Raw genomic sequence first — 15,332 nt, forward strand, 5'->3', positions numbered from 1 at the left:
GGCCGCTATGGTAAAATATTCAGACGTGAAATAATCACTTGTATTACGTTTATAAGTAAAGCATGGTGACTGCCTGTGTCCTTTGTGAGGATAAGTTTAATACTGTGCACTCAAATGATAGGAATATGTGATTATTTCGATTTAAGCCTCCTGTAAATCGGGAAATTATTCGGACTTCCCTCAGTAATTAAGGAAAACACAAACAACGTGCGCGATGACGTTGACGTTTTTGACGAACGTGAACACGCACAGTTCATGTTCACGTGCTGTTTGTGCCTTTAAACCTGTGTTTGGCTTTTATTTTAAAGACATTCTAAACTCAATACAGCATCTTATACAATATCAGTGTGTTTGTTTTTTAATATAAGGGTGGGTGCTTTGTTTTTCTGTTCCATTGAGGTAATGGTTTCACCCATGGGAGGAGTTAAGGACTTAAACCTTACTATAAAAGCTGTACAGGTCCCCAGAGAGAAGTTGCAATATAGCTGGGTGTGTTGGGTTGTAGTGTGATATAAAATGCCATGATATTTAGAATACTGAGTTGTACCTGTTGCAATTCCTGTTTATTGGGTTTAAAGTTTATGGTTACTTTTTTAGGAAATGTAATTATGTTGTCTTTTTCCTTCTTCAACCGACTCAATCAGACAGCACCCCAATAGGTCCCCACCTTTGGCACTTTATCTCATCTATGGTCTGCCTTCTATACCACTCGCCCACACACCTTTGCAGTGTCCTTCCACTAACCTCCCTGGAAAACAGAGGAATGTCTGTTAGGAGATGTGTATTTGCTTCATGATACCAATTACACCAGATTTACTACAATTTGGAGAAATAACAGAAATACATTGTAACAAGAGTTCCTTGGGCGAGTGTAATTTATATGTGCATGTATTCAAGAACTGAACATTCGTGGTGCACCATCTATTCTCTTTTTGGAAAGTTGAGTAGAGCCCAGTGTGATTTTATATTTAGGGATATAGTCTCATTAATGTTATTGTTTGTTTTGATATTGTTTTTGTTTTCAGTAGTCTTGGAGGAAAATACTTTCATAAAAGGGACTGAAACATTGCCTTAGTAATAAATATCTACTTCAGAAATCCAAGGGTAAAATTGTGTGTAGGCCTATAGGCAGTCTAACATAATTTATTTTCTGAAGGCTGTTTTTCATCAAAAGTGATTGCTTATTTTATTGCTGTTACCTTTGAAACAATGTATGATGATGCTCACAAAATTATTATTTTTTATTTAGTCAGTGATTTGGTTCTCACTGCAATCTGCTTTCAATCTATACCATCATAATTCCCTTAATAAAATGTAGGCCAAGGGAGGTCTAGAAAACTGCCTTCATCAGGATGGAAAAGGCAGAGCAAATACAATGGAAAATCAATTAACACTTTATTCTACCCACAGTGGGCATTTGCTGAGCATAATTTCAAGCAAAGGGGGGAAATACATTGCACTATACCAGTTTCCCTGTAAAATACACTCCCACACACCGCCCTGCATTGATCCTCAACTACCCTCAACCCAGGAAAAGCTGCCATCCAACCCTACTGCAAAGCAGAAGTAATGACTTGAAGCATTGAAAATCAATCCTGGCACTGTGCCACTAAGCTCGTGTGCTGCTGCAAAACTGCTGCCATGCATAATTAAGTCAAATCTGACACATATCGTCAGCAGTTGCCTGCAAATAGCTTTTCTCAACAGCAGAGGTCTCACTGCTTTAGAGATGAATCGTCGCTGTCCTGTTAGTGGCATACTCTAGGATGAATGTTGTTTCATATTGATACCCAGAAGCCTATTTTGAAAGCTTTTAAATTATAACAATGTATTTACTGAAGTCTCTGACTAATATGAGGATACACAACATCCAAGAGATCTGTATTACTCTCCTGTCTTTGTCAAAAAGCAATTACCTAACAATAACCCTTCAGCTCTGAAAATAGTGATTTTTGTTTTTGTTATTTATTCTGAATGTGTTCCATAATGATTCATGAACTGCATAGAGTAATATTAAGGAATCAAACATAGTTGTTTACATTTTATTATTTCCATTTCTCCATACACAGCAATGCATAAATTATCACATTAAACCTTGATAAACTAAATTACTAAGAACTTTTATTTTGATTTCCCCTATGCCTCTTTTCCCTTAGCTCTTAATAATGACTGCACTTACTAGCTTTTACTATATATGGTTTTAGGACTTGTAGGTATTGTTTGCTGTATATTTCCTATACACTTGTGTAAATTGGAATTTGTAAATTGCATTATGCTTTGAACTGTACTGTATTTTTGTACTTTGTATTGCTTTTATGTTTTGTAAGTCACCCTGTATAAGGGCATCTGCCAATAAATACATAATAATAATAATAATAATAATAATAATAATAATAATAATAATAATAATAATAATAATAATAATAATAATAACTCATGAAATTGGGTTTGCCACCCAACCCCAGGACACTGTGAGACAAGAATGTGAGAAAGTAAAAGGCATCTCAAATATATTTTTTACTTTTTAATTGTAATAGTTAATTTACAATGTAAATCCAAATTACAGTGTAGGTTGTCTTGATTAATGTATTAATGTAATTTGCAATGACTGCCAATCTAAATAAAAAGCAGTGAAAAACAGATTAGTAATTTCATCAGCAGTCAGAGCAAATTAAGACAATATTTTAAGACAAGGTAAATTACAACTTTAAATTATGGATTCAAATGAGATGTAATCAAACTCTTCAAGATGCTTTGAATCTATTTAAATTCATGAACGACTGTTGTATTCTCAGGCCCTTGTTTGCTGTAAAACCTTAGAGATTGACATAGAGCTACAAACAATGGTTTATAACATCCTGTTTAAAATCCATGAGCTTAAACATCAAGCTAGTTCTGTCAAATCCTGTACTTTGAGATGCTAGTTACATCTGGAAAGTTCTCATTATTTTTCTGGGTCTTTTTGATTCATTATATTTGCATGTGCAAAGTAGTGTTCACTCCAGATCTGTTGCCGGCCTTGGAAAAAAAAAACTAAAAAAAACAGCAACACTTCTTTTCAAACTCATCCTTAATGGAACCAGCATTTCAGCATTTTACAATTCAATTCCCAAAGACTGACAATTCAAATTATTTCATCTACATGTACACAGCAATTCTACTAAATTGACTGACTATATAACCCTCTTTTGCATTTCTATTAATTTGTCATACAAAAGTAAGTTTCCTCACAGCAAATTATTTCAGATATAAAATATTCAAAAATGTGGAACCAAATATAACTAAAAGTAGTAATAGTAGTAGTAGTAGTAGTAGTAGTAGTAGTAGTAGTAGCAGTAGCAGTAGTAGTATCAGTAGCAAAATCCTATCATCACATAGAACAACTACATGCCTGCTGTCCTGCCCTTAATTTGTTAAAGGGCCAGAGTGTTGTCTCCCGGGAGGGGGGATCTGATTGCAACTGCATCCCATTCACTCTTTGCCAGCCAATCACACACCTGGGGAGAAAACACATTTTTTATTAAAAGCCAAGTCTAGGCTTGCTTGACAGTTTTTCAGCTGAGATGTGTTTCTGTGTTTTTCTGTGTATATAATGAAATATCATTGTGTGTGTTTTGTTTGTATTTTGCAGTTATGTTTCCTTAAAATAAGGTTTTTCCTTTAAAGATGACTGTTTCACTGGATTATTCCTGACCTTTTGTGGTTGAGCCTTACACACAATATCATACAGCAAATGAATGTTATTCGCAATAACGTTCAGCCATGGGAGTGTCATTTGGCTCTCTTCTCAGAACAAATATTTTTGTATATATATTTTTAATGTCACTTCACCATTATAACCCACACATAAACAAGGAACACTACATTTCAGAAGTTACCTTTCTCTTCTCTACTTCTAGCCAACTCTGTATAATAAACTTTGACCCGTCTGAATGATGTAAATCTACTTAATGACATACGAATGAGCTCATCTTGGTATTTGTTCACTAGTCACCTGTTCATTGGGTGTTAATGACTTAATGATTAATGTTCTCTTCATTTCTTAATGTATGTTTTAAGAGATGAATGTCCTTCTGTAAATCTACATGCTGTATATGTATATGTATTGTCATATGCTGCAAAGACGGACAAGAAACACTCCATGAGCTGGCACTACACCTCTTGCCTAGGGAGGTGAATCAGCCGACAGAAGCACGCACCTGACCTGCAGGACTCCCGTGATTGGCCAGTGTCTACTACAAAGGAGAATGCAGGCATGCCTTGTTTGTGGGGTGGGCGGGGGGGAGGACAACAAGAACAACAAGAACAAGAACAACAACAACAACAACAACAACAACAACAATGAAGATGAGTACTAGCAGTGCTAGAGAGAAAGAAGAATGGTGACATTGAGAGCACCTTATAATTAACTTTCTGCTTATGGACATTGACTCTGCTTCTGGATTTTCACTTGGACTGTTTGCTTGGCCGGCTTTGTCTGTCTATTTTGTTAGTGTTTATGTATAGAGGGGGACCTGTGGCACAACAATAGCTAGGGTTTTGCTTTGGTTTTCCTTTGTTTTCCTTCACTGTAAGTCGACACCTTTTGCACCATACCCCCCTTTCCACCCGATCCTAGCGCGCTTATTTCAAGAGCCCTGTAAATATATCATGTTTGTAAACTGATTTATTTGAAATTCTTTATTTGAAATCACATGAAGTGGTACAATTAGATTTGTATTATTACAGCAGTTATACTATTTAGAATTTCAAACTTTAATTACATTTAAAGGTATTTTTAAAAGACATGATATGATTTGAATAGGTTTGATTTGTTTATGTAGTGTTATAAGCATTGTAATGGCTTCAATTAAAAAGCAGACTATTCAAATATAGTGTTTGCGTGTGTGGAAAACTAGTATTGTTATTGCTGAATCTGTTGTTTCAGTGCACAATAAATTAAATTGAACAGCTTTGCAAACAATCAGGATTTGTTTATTTATTTATTTATGCTATGCAGCAGTTTCAAGTCTCACATAACATTAAAAAATTGCAGTAATGCACATTTTCTCATGGATAATATTGATTTTACTGCATTTGGAGTGAATGCTATATATGGCAATAACAACAATACATAAATAAAACAACTACAATACCAACAGTACTACATAACTGTTAAAGTTGTATAAAGTACTATTGGTAATTGGTAATATATTTATCCGACATCGTTAGTTGCCTTTCCTTGAAAACTGGGAGAGTCCTGCCTGAAGAACAGGGTTAGATGGCCTTATTTAAATTGCTTTATAATATATTCTGTTATTACTGGCAATGTAAAGGTAAAGTAATTTCTGATGTCCAAAATGCCTGCAAGGTATGTGCATGCTAGAGTGTCACATAAGTAAATTAGGTATTTAGTAATTATTAATTATAATTTATTATCATTAGCCAATTGAAAAGAGTGAAAAAAAATAATGAACTAGAAATATAGTAACAGTAATTCCAGTGTTCGACTGCCAGAAAGTAAAGAGGCCTTTAGTCTTCAAAGACATATTGTGATCTCTTCAAATACCCAGGTGCCTCATTTACTACCATTATGCTTACTCTTCTCTTTGTTTCTTCACTGAATTGTACCATCTAATATACTCCCGTTATTATACTGTACTGAAATTGCAACTGAACCAGACTCTCACACGAGCAGGCTTATTATAGAGCTTCAACAGTAGTTAGGAGATTTCCACTATGGAATGTATCCCCAGAATAAGGCGACATGCTTTCCCAATTAGTAGTATGGCTTTATAAGTTACAGACTATAAAACATTTTACCACTTTATTTTAATATATATTCAGTTTTAAAAAGCTGATGATATATATATATATATATATATATATATATATATATATATATATATATATATATATATATATATATAGTTGTTGGCTATTGGGGTGTATACATTTTGATTCTAATTGCCTTTTGACTCCCCCACTGGTCACAAAGAAATTAAACTGGAGAATTAAATTAGGAAAATAATATTTTATGCTGTTAGAATCAGTTGAAGTCCTGAGTTCAGGCATTTCTACACAAAATGAATTTGTCCAGATAGTGTTACTCCTTTGTTTACTTTGTTTTGCCAGTTCATCAAGGAGGAGAGCAGATACAGAAGAAGATTTTTAACACTGTATTTTTCACACTGTATTTATTTTTATCTGTGGCAGTTAATAGGGTGACACGATGATATAGTCAACACATCTGTTCTCTGACAGGGGCACCTCAGCAGTGAAAACAGCTGTGGCTATACCTCAGACATGGCCAAAAGATTATTTTAGCACACTGATATCATTGACACTGCATCTGCTTCCTGAGGCCATTTCAAGAGCTTGACTTCCCATTTCACAGACAATAATACCGTGTGAGAGTTGATGTTCTACAACTGACATCTTTCTCTTTGAACCACCAGATCCATTTATTCATATTTTAAAAAACATTTTAAAGGGGCTTGTGAACTACACAACTAATACACACCTCCACCTGAAGCATAGGTTAGAGCCTGGCCATTTGAATCTTAAACTGCCTAGAGTTTTCTTGGATTAGGGTTTCAAGCACAAATAGAGAGTTAATGAAAAGTTAAATGAAAACTACATGAAAGGGGCTCTGAATTGGTTTACCAATGGCCAGATGTTTGTGGGTGATGGCAGCTGCAATCTCTCGCCTATGCAAAACTGCCAACATGGGCCTCCCCAGAAAGAGGAACAATCCTTCCCAGACTACAGTAGCTAGTGAAATTTGGAACAGAACGCAGACGAAGCTGTTGATGTTGTAGATATAATGTGTAGATGATGATGTTATGCTATACTCTGGCAGCACATATGGCTGCTTTATTTGGGCAACTTCTGTGTAAGGAGTTGACAAAGACGCAGAAATTAGTCATGGGTGGCTCTTGAGAGTTTTCTCTTGTCTCATCCCCATCCCAGTGGGTATTGTTTTATTTTGGGAGGCTGTCTCATCAGAGCAGCGCACTGTTTTTTTCTTTCTTTCTACATTTGTGTTTATTATCAAGTATTTATAACCATTTTATATTAATAAACTCACTGAAATATACATGTTATTGTTGGAAGCAGCTCTTTCACTTCCTCGAGCCAGGAGTCCCGCTTCTTACCCGGCTCTGTGTTTGTCACATGCCAGGCTGTCACCGCTTCCTTGTCTGGCTATAATTGCTTGGACTTTTGGTAGCTGGACTCAGGGTCAGACAGAGTATACTGCTGTGCACTGATATGGTTGTGTATGTCGGATGTCATTGACAAAATTAATTTACTTATGTGCTACTGTATTTGCATACATAATCAATTTGGAGGCTTTGTAAGTACATGGCTCAGTCTCGGCATAATAACACTATTTAATTTCAGTTTTGTTTTTTCAAAGCTGGCTTTCACAAATAAAACGAGTATTTTTTAAGTAGCTGCAACATATCAATACTTTGCCATAGCATAAGAAGAGTAATTTGGTAGCCTCTTGTTCTTGCATAAGACACTTTCGCTAGATGCTCAGATAGGTTTATATTTAGGCAATGTTTAAAATGTGAACCAATAATGCTCTAATATTTTGTAAGTCGCCCAAGGACAAAAGCTTCTGCAAAGAAATAAATAATAATATAAAATAATAATAATAATAATAATAATAATAATAATAATAATAATAATAATATAATCCAATTAACTACACTCTGTATTTGTTTTCATTCTGTCTACCCTAACATCAGTTTAAATGAGAAGAGCACTGGTAAAATAGCTTTTTTGCTTAACCAGTTTAGCCTAATCTAACTTTACATTCACTTGTTATTAAGACAAACTAAATTCAGTTTAGAACAACTCAAGCATTTAAGAGACAGCCATACGTATCCAAATATGTTTCACAAAGGAATTGTGGAAATGGTCTGTTACACACACACACACAATTAGGCTTCATTGCGTGACCGTGTGTATTGTGCTTCACACAAGATAATCCAGAGACAGGAAACAACACTTGTTTTTAAGTACGTGTGTGAAATATAGGACATACTGTCACGCAAAGTACTTAGGAAACTGTTTTTGAGGTTTCAAAGTCTCGTCCTTGCAAAAAAACACTAGTCTCACTAATTTCCTCTTATATGCTTAATAAAACTGAAACCAGTAAGACATTTAAATGACAAACAATACTGATGCAAACATCTATCAATCAATCTCTCTCTCTCTCTTAACAAAAATAAATATATCTGTCACTACAAATCATTTCAGTGGATTGATTTATTTTTCGGTCCTGCCAGCTTACAAGTTGATATCTGATGCCATACAAAGGACAGGCAGTGGCAGCGTGCGGTCTCAGGCGGCTGAGCGCAGACAAAACTTCAAACAAAGCCACGCCCCGTTCGCTTGCCATTGGCCGCGGCACCACCCACATTTCCATAAGTGCCACATCTGCGCTATGATTGGAGGAGACGCATCGCAATCACCGAGCGGGGTTCCACTGCGAGTCCGAAGTGAACGTGCTGCTGAGTGACTTGGTAATGCGTGGAACAGCGAGGAGTGACTCCAGAGCCGGAGCGGGGGATCGGGCTAATTATTTCCATTTGCAATTAAGGAAAAAGCGAGCAAAACGAGGATTTAATTGAATATTGTCCAAGAAATGCGTCCTGCACGGAAATGGTGGACTATTTGCACGATAAGCATCCTACTGATCTTCTATAAGACAAAAGAAATCGCAAGAACTGAGGAACACCAGGAAACCCAACTCATCGGGTAATGTTACATTGATTCTTTTATGGGGATAATAAAACAATGAACTGTGCACAGCGCTGTATTTATTTTCTTAATTCCCTCCCACACACATACAGTCTGACTTTATTCGTATTTTTTTATATAGTTGTCTTGCCTGTAGGATGTGTGTGTGTGTGTGTGTGTGTGTGTGTGTGTGTAAAGTAGGTATAAATGGGGAAATAGTTAGATTTTTTTCCCAGGAAATATTTTTTGACCAACTACATCTATACTTCTAAACAGCAAAGGTGTAAGAATATGCGATTATGATGAATGAAAGGCTTTTTATTTTTATTTTTTGTTTAGGTCCAGCTTATTGTGCAAGGCAATCCCCTGTCGAGGGATGCTGTTATATTATCCTTTGTTAGCTCTGTATTTGCATCACAATTGACACACCGATGGTTAGTCGCCTTTCAGTTTTAGCACCGTGGTGGAAAACGAGCGAGTATATAGTTCTTTACGGCTTTTTATTTCTTTAGTGATTCCCTAAATGACAAGCAGTGGTGCGGTTTCAATGTTTGACAGCTCAATAGTGTTGTCATGCATTTTTGTATTTTGTTTTAGGAAAGGTGACATCTGTTTGTTTGTTTGTTTTTTTTCCTCTTCAAAGTCAAGCACTTTTAAATAAATGAAAGTATTGTAGGCCTGTATGCACACACGACAATGAAAAATAACATGTACAAATAACTAAAAATGAAAACAATAAGACTAACGTGTTACTTATCCGGCTTCATAAATGCAGCCTCTGAATGGTTGAAGACCCATTTTCTAGGCGGTTAGACACCAAGTCTGTTTTCCTCTGTTTACTTTTTATACTGACAAAGTTCATTTCGGGCAACTAGATATGTAAGGTATTCACAATTGCGTTGCTTCAGCATGCCCTGTCTGGTCTGAAATTGTGCTTTTGGGTGAGGACCATCTTCCTTGTGTAGGTTTCACATTTCTGCACAGATATTTTTTCCACGCCTTAGAAAACATGTTGGTCTTTGTGAAGAAAGGTGCCGGCTGCCTTTCTAGTCTCCCAGTCCAGGGTTTGTCCCACTGCCTTTCTAGTCTCCCAGTCCAGGGTTTGTCCCACTGCCTTTCTAGTCTCCCAGTCCAGGGTTTGTCCCACTGCCTTTCTAGTCTCCCAATCCAGGGTTTGTCTAACTGCCTTTCTAGTCTCCCAGTCCAGGGTTTGTCCCACTGCCTTTCTAGTCTCCCAGTCCAGGGTTTGTCCCACTGCCTTTCTAGTCTCCCAGTCCAGGGTTTGTCTAACTGCCTTTCTAGTCTCCCAGTCCAGGGTTTGTCCCACTGCCTTTCTAGTCTCCCAGTCCAGGGTTTGTCCCACTGCCTTTCTAGTCTCCCAGTCCAGGGTTTGTCCCACTGCCTTTCACGATGAAAAGCTCGGGGGTTTCGGACAGGGAAGGTAATGTGAGCAGACAGACATATAAAAGAGCTGGCAAGGTGCTGTTGATATACTTAACCGAGGTCAATGTGCCATCATTACCTCTCATGAGATTATAACCCAAAGCGCTTTTTAAATCTGTAAATACTAAAAGTGAAAACGGCTATAAGGTACAGTGCCTGTGACACATGACTGTCTGCTTGTTCACGAATTAACCCAAAGTCTGTTGATATATGTGTGCATTAGTAACGTTTTGGCTCAAAAACGGTGGATTTTGAAATTGTTGCAGACATGAAAATGATTAGATTAGATTATGACCACAGAAAGTATGTCCGTTGCTGTAGCAGGAACCTGCATGAATCAGGGTTTAGGCCATGAGAGATGATGTTCAAAGCTAACTTGCAATACACAGGTAAAGATATTTAAAATGTAATTGTGAGGTGTGTACTTTTAGTCTGTACCAATTACAAAGAACAAAGGTTTCATTTTCGGTATACCTGGAAACAGCTCGAAATGGTGTTGTCTTGACATTCAAAAGAACAGGTTAAATGTATGATAGCAAAAGCCACTGTGGAAATCTTGATCTGAGCATTAGTGGTTGAGCTTTATGTTTGTATTTAGAAGTATTTATTCTACAAAGACAGACGTATATTGCTGGGTTTTGGGTGATGCTTCTCTTTGTGCTGATGGGGGAGCTATGTGGTCAAAAGCTGCAAAATGCAGACAGCGAAGTCTCGAGTGAGGGCTGAGCGAGACCTGTGGTTTCCTTTCACATTAGGGAGCAGCAATGGTGCTTGACAGAACAGGAAAACACCTCATATGCACAAGTATGAGCAAAGCATTTTAAACTTTGTTTTATGTTTTGGTAATGCTATTGTAATTTCACATGGACATGAGTGTCAGGAGAAAACCAGGTGTATGCGTTTCTTTGGTATCCAAAACTAAAATAAAATTGAATGTTATATTTAACTTACATTGAGGTTATTGAAGATTGTTTTGTTTTCTTAAAAATAGAAAATAAATACAGTACTGTGCAAAAGTTTTAGGCAGGTGTGAAGAAATGCTGTAGAGTAAGAATGGTTTTAAAAATAGACAGGTTCATAGATTATATTTATCATTAACAAAATGCAAAGTGAGTGAACAGAAAAATCTACATCACCACCCTTTGCCTTCAAAACAGCATCAATTCTTCTAGGTTCACTTGCACACAGTTTTTGAAGGAACTCGGCAGGTAGGTTGGCCCAAACATCTTGGAGCACTAACCACAGTTGTTCTGTGGATTTAGGCAGCCTCAGTTGCTTCTCTCTCTTCATGTAATCCCAGACAGACTCGATGTTGAGATCAGGGCTCTGTGGAGGGCATACCATCACTTCCAGGACTCCTTGTTCTTCATTACGCTGAAGATAGTTCTTAATGTTGTTCGCTGTATGTTTGGGGTCGTTGTCATGCTGCACAATAAATTTGGGGCCAATCAGATGCCTCCCTGATGGTATTGCATGATGGATAAGAATCTGCCTATACTTCTCAGCATTGAGGAGACACTCATTCGTGTACCGCTCTCCAGCCCTTCGGCAAACAAACTGCCTTCTGCTACAGCCAAATATTTCAAATTTTGACTCATCAGCCCAGAGCACCTGCTGCCATTTTTCTGCACCCCAGTTCCTGTGTTTTCATGCATAGTTGAGTTGCCTGGTCTTGTGGCCAAAATGCCATGCCTCCGACATGGCAACAAGTCTTCCATGAAGGACACTTCTGACCAGACTTCTCAGGACAGTAGATGGGTGTACCAGGGTCCCACTGTTTTCTGCCAATTCTGAGCTGATGGCACTGCTGGACATCTTCCGATTGTGAAGGGAAGTAAGCATGATGAGTCGTTCATGTGGTATACTTTTTTAATCATACACCTGACTATATGTCTACAAAATCCCTGACTTTGTGCAAGTGTACCTAGAATAATTGATGCTGTTTTGAAGGCAAAGGGTGGTCACACCAAATATGGATTTCATTTAGATTTTTCTTCTGTTCACTCACTATGCATTTAGTTAATTGATAAATATAATCTATTAACATGTCTATTTTTGAAAGCATTCTTACTTTACAGCATTTTTTCACACCTGCCTAAAACTTTTGCACAGTACTGTACACAATGTATACATTCTTAAGATATGAATAAGTGTGAAGTACAGCGTTAATTCAATTTTGCATAGTTTTTTCATTAAAGCAGAGGCAGTGATTTATTAATTTATTTATGGTGTATTAAGGACTAACACAATGAAGACTGAGACTAGGAGTTTTCAACTGGCATCATGGAGGACCCCTGTGTCTTCTGGTATGTGTTTCATTAGAGCTCTTAATGACTTAATTGGCAGCTTAATTGAAGCAATAATGTGCTCAGCCAGATCTTTTGAATTGTTTCAGGGTAATAATAAAATGTATGATTAAACACGGGAAAGTATTATTTAAGTACCCGAGAACTTACAGAAGTCATTCATAAACAGATTTATTCAGAATCCTTTCCAATCCTTTTAATTGTTTCATATGTGGAAAAGAGAGTTTAGATGCTGTCAAAGCACACACGTCTAAGTTGCTTGTTTGTCTTAAGAAATACTCATACAAAACCATGAGTGGCTTTCAATTCATTTAAGGTTGACTAAACCAGGGAGCAGAACTTTGACCTATCTGCTAGTTGGAATAAGAAATAAAAATGACAAAAGTATGCATGGTAATTTGGTAATTTCCCACGGTTTTCCCAGTTTTATAGTGAAATTAATTTGCTTTGCCATAATGTTCTATGGTGTGTATTATGAACTACTATATTTCTGCATTCATTACCAGTTTCTCTCTGCTTTACTACACTTTACTGTGGACTTACCATGACATACTACAGTAAACATTTATACGGGTTTTTATATGAACTGAAAGCAGCCTACCCTGAGCATGATAATAAAAGAACCAAGACAGGAAGTTATTGATCAAGAAACATTTGTCAATATATGTCTGAATACATTTAGTTACTGCAGTTTAGGCATGCTGTCTGCCTGATTTCAGTGGAAGGAAATGGCTTAAATATATATTTATATTATAAGTTGTACAGTAATTCAGAATGCTGAACCTGCTTTTAAAAGACATTTGTTTCAATTTGTACCATTGTAATTGTAGAGGTGAAAGCACTTATACTCGTAGAGGTATTTAGCATTTTATACTGTTTCTGTTTGTTTTTGTAAAGGAATTTTTGGACAATTGTGTCTTGAAATAAAACCGCAGGGACAGCTTCTACTTGGAAAGGCCAAGAAAGTCCCTCTTTAAATGAAAAACAGAAGTATATTTTGGTTGATTTGTACCTACATTCTCTGACATTTTAAGGCTTCATGTCATGATGTTGCATAAATATCTTTTAACATTATGTTCTGTGTCTCTAAAGTAGGAACTTAATGATAAGTGGAAAACTTGTAACTCATATTTACATCAAATTCATGTTCAGAGTTGCATGTTAGTAACAAATCTGCAGATTAATGTTGATGAAGATATACCAAGTAAAAAAATAAGTCCATCACCTCAACTGATGTGTGGTGCTTGGAGCTGAACAGATGATTTTTGCATTTCCGTATATGGATTTTCCAAATATCTATATCTCAGATATCTATGATCATAGTTCAGACATTTTGAAGAATGGTGAATGACTGTGGACCAGGGTGGCATCATTACCACACACAGACCAAGCAGCAGTTGTAGCTGTTGAGATCCTCAAGTTGGAATTTAAAACTATAGAATTCTTTGTGTAATACATTTTATGATATTTACAATGAAATGTAATATTAATTACATTTTTTTTAAGTTTGTCAGTAAAAAACTAATATTATTTAGGTGAAAACTGTTATAGAAAGAAAGCATTCAAGGGTGTGGTGGGAAGTTAAAGTTTTTGCACTCGACAGAAACCAACATATGAAAATCCAGGTCAATACATACATTTTTATATTATTATATTGGTAATATAGTGTGGTATACAGTGTGCTATACTGAGGAGTTTCAGAAATGTGGTTGATAAAAAGAGAGAAGTGAGAGATTGTAGTTTACTATCAAACAGAATTATTCGAGAAAGAAACAAAAAGTGTCAAAATCAAACAAGAAAAATAAAGATTTTTTTGCAGTGATACATTTTAAAACACTATTCTCATTATTTTTCAGATATTTTCCACTTTATTACTAAATATATTAATATGTCATCATTAGTTAAAAAATTGAACATTTAGCCTAATTAGTAGTGTGCTGGACGATTTTATAAATAATTGATTCAAATTTGATAATTGTTTCCAATTAATCAATTTATTGATTATTTATTTTTTGTAATTTAATAATAGCACCCTTACTAGATGATACTCTGTAATATTAACTCTACAGTATTCATTTGCCCATCTTTCTGTCTTCATGTTCTCTATTCAAAAGCAAGTATTAACTCATCAAAAAAGCATGACATCAATTTACATTTAAATTATTTATATTAATCTGATAATTATTTCTCATTGTCTTAATTCCTTCAAAAATTGTTCATAAATCACAGACGCGTACTGGCGACCTAATCCCAGTTCATAGCTAGCAGTTTTATGCATTTCGTGTTTTACGGGCTCTAGCTCAATGCATTTACAAACAACAACAACAAAAAAAGTTAATCCAAATATTAAAACTTGAAAAATGTTTACAATGATTCAAAATAAACTGTGAACAATGTCACATATCATCACCCTACATCTACCAAAAGTACTTTTCACAGTTATAATGAATAATACCCCACAACTTCCAAGTGAAACAAATATTCTTTAAATTTGAAAAAACAAAACAAAACAAAACACAATCTGAAATAGGTTGATTAGTTGGATAAATGCCCACCTTCCTTGTAATTGCAATTCTAAATTAGCTCAGGTGTAAGCAATCACCTTCAAAATCACACACCAAGTTAAGTGGCCTCCACCTGTGTAGAATTGTAGTGATTCACATGATTTCAGGATAAATTAAGTAGTTCCTATATGTTCCCTCTGCTAGGTAGTGCTTTTCAAAGACTCAACAGTGAGCACCAAGGAGCTTTCAAAAATTACTCCGGGACAGAGTGTTTTTGAAAGGCTCAGATCAAGGGTGGGCATAAAAAAAAAATATCAAAGGCCTTGAATATCCCTTGGAGCATGGT

At 36.1% G+C, this 15,332-nt stretch overlaps 1 protein-coding gene across 1 annotated transcript in view; it reads left to right on the top strand.

The window, feature by feature from the left end:
• Window positions 1-8,477: 8,477 nt before the first annotated feature.
• The window catches only part of st8sia4 (ST8 alpha-N-acetyl-neuraminide alpha-2,8-sialyltransferase 4), a 31,656-nt gene continuing 24,801 nt past the window's right edge, over window positions 8,478-15,332 (top strand). The window contains exon 1 of the mRNA XM_066711270.1: window positions 8,478-8,751. Coding sequence (XP_066567367.1) covers window positions 8,639-8,751 — 113 coding nt within the window. The 5' untranslated portion in view covers window positions 8,478-8,638. The remainder of the gene's footprint in view (window positions 8,752-15,332) is intronic.

Source organism: Amia ocellicauda, chromosome 8 (assembly GCF_036373705.1).
Source record: "Amia ocellicauda isolate fAmiCal2 chromosome 8, fAmiCal2.hap1, whole genome shotgun sequence".
Lineage (NCBI taxonomy): Eukaryota > Metazoa > Chordata > Actinopteri > Amiiformes > Amiidae > Amia > Amia ocellicauda.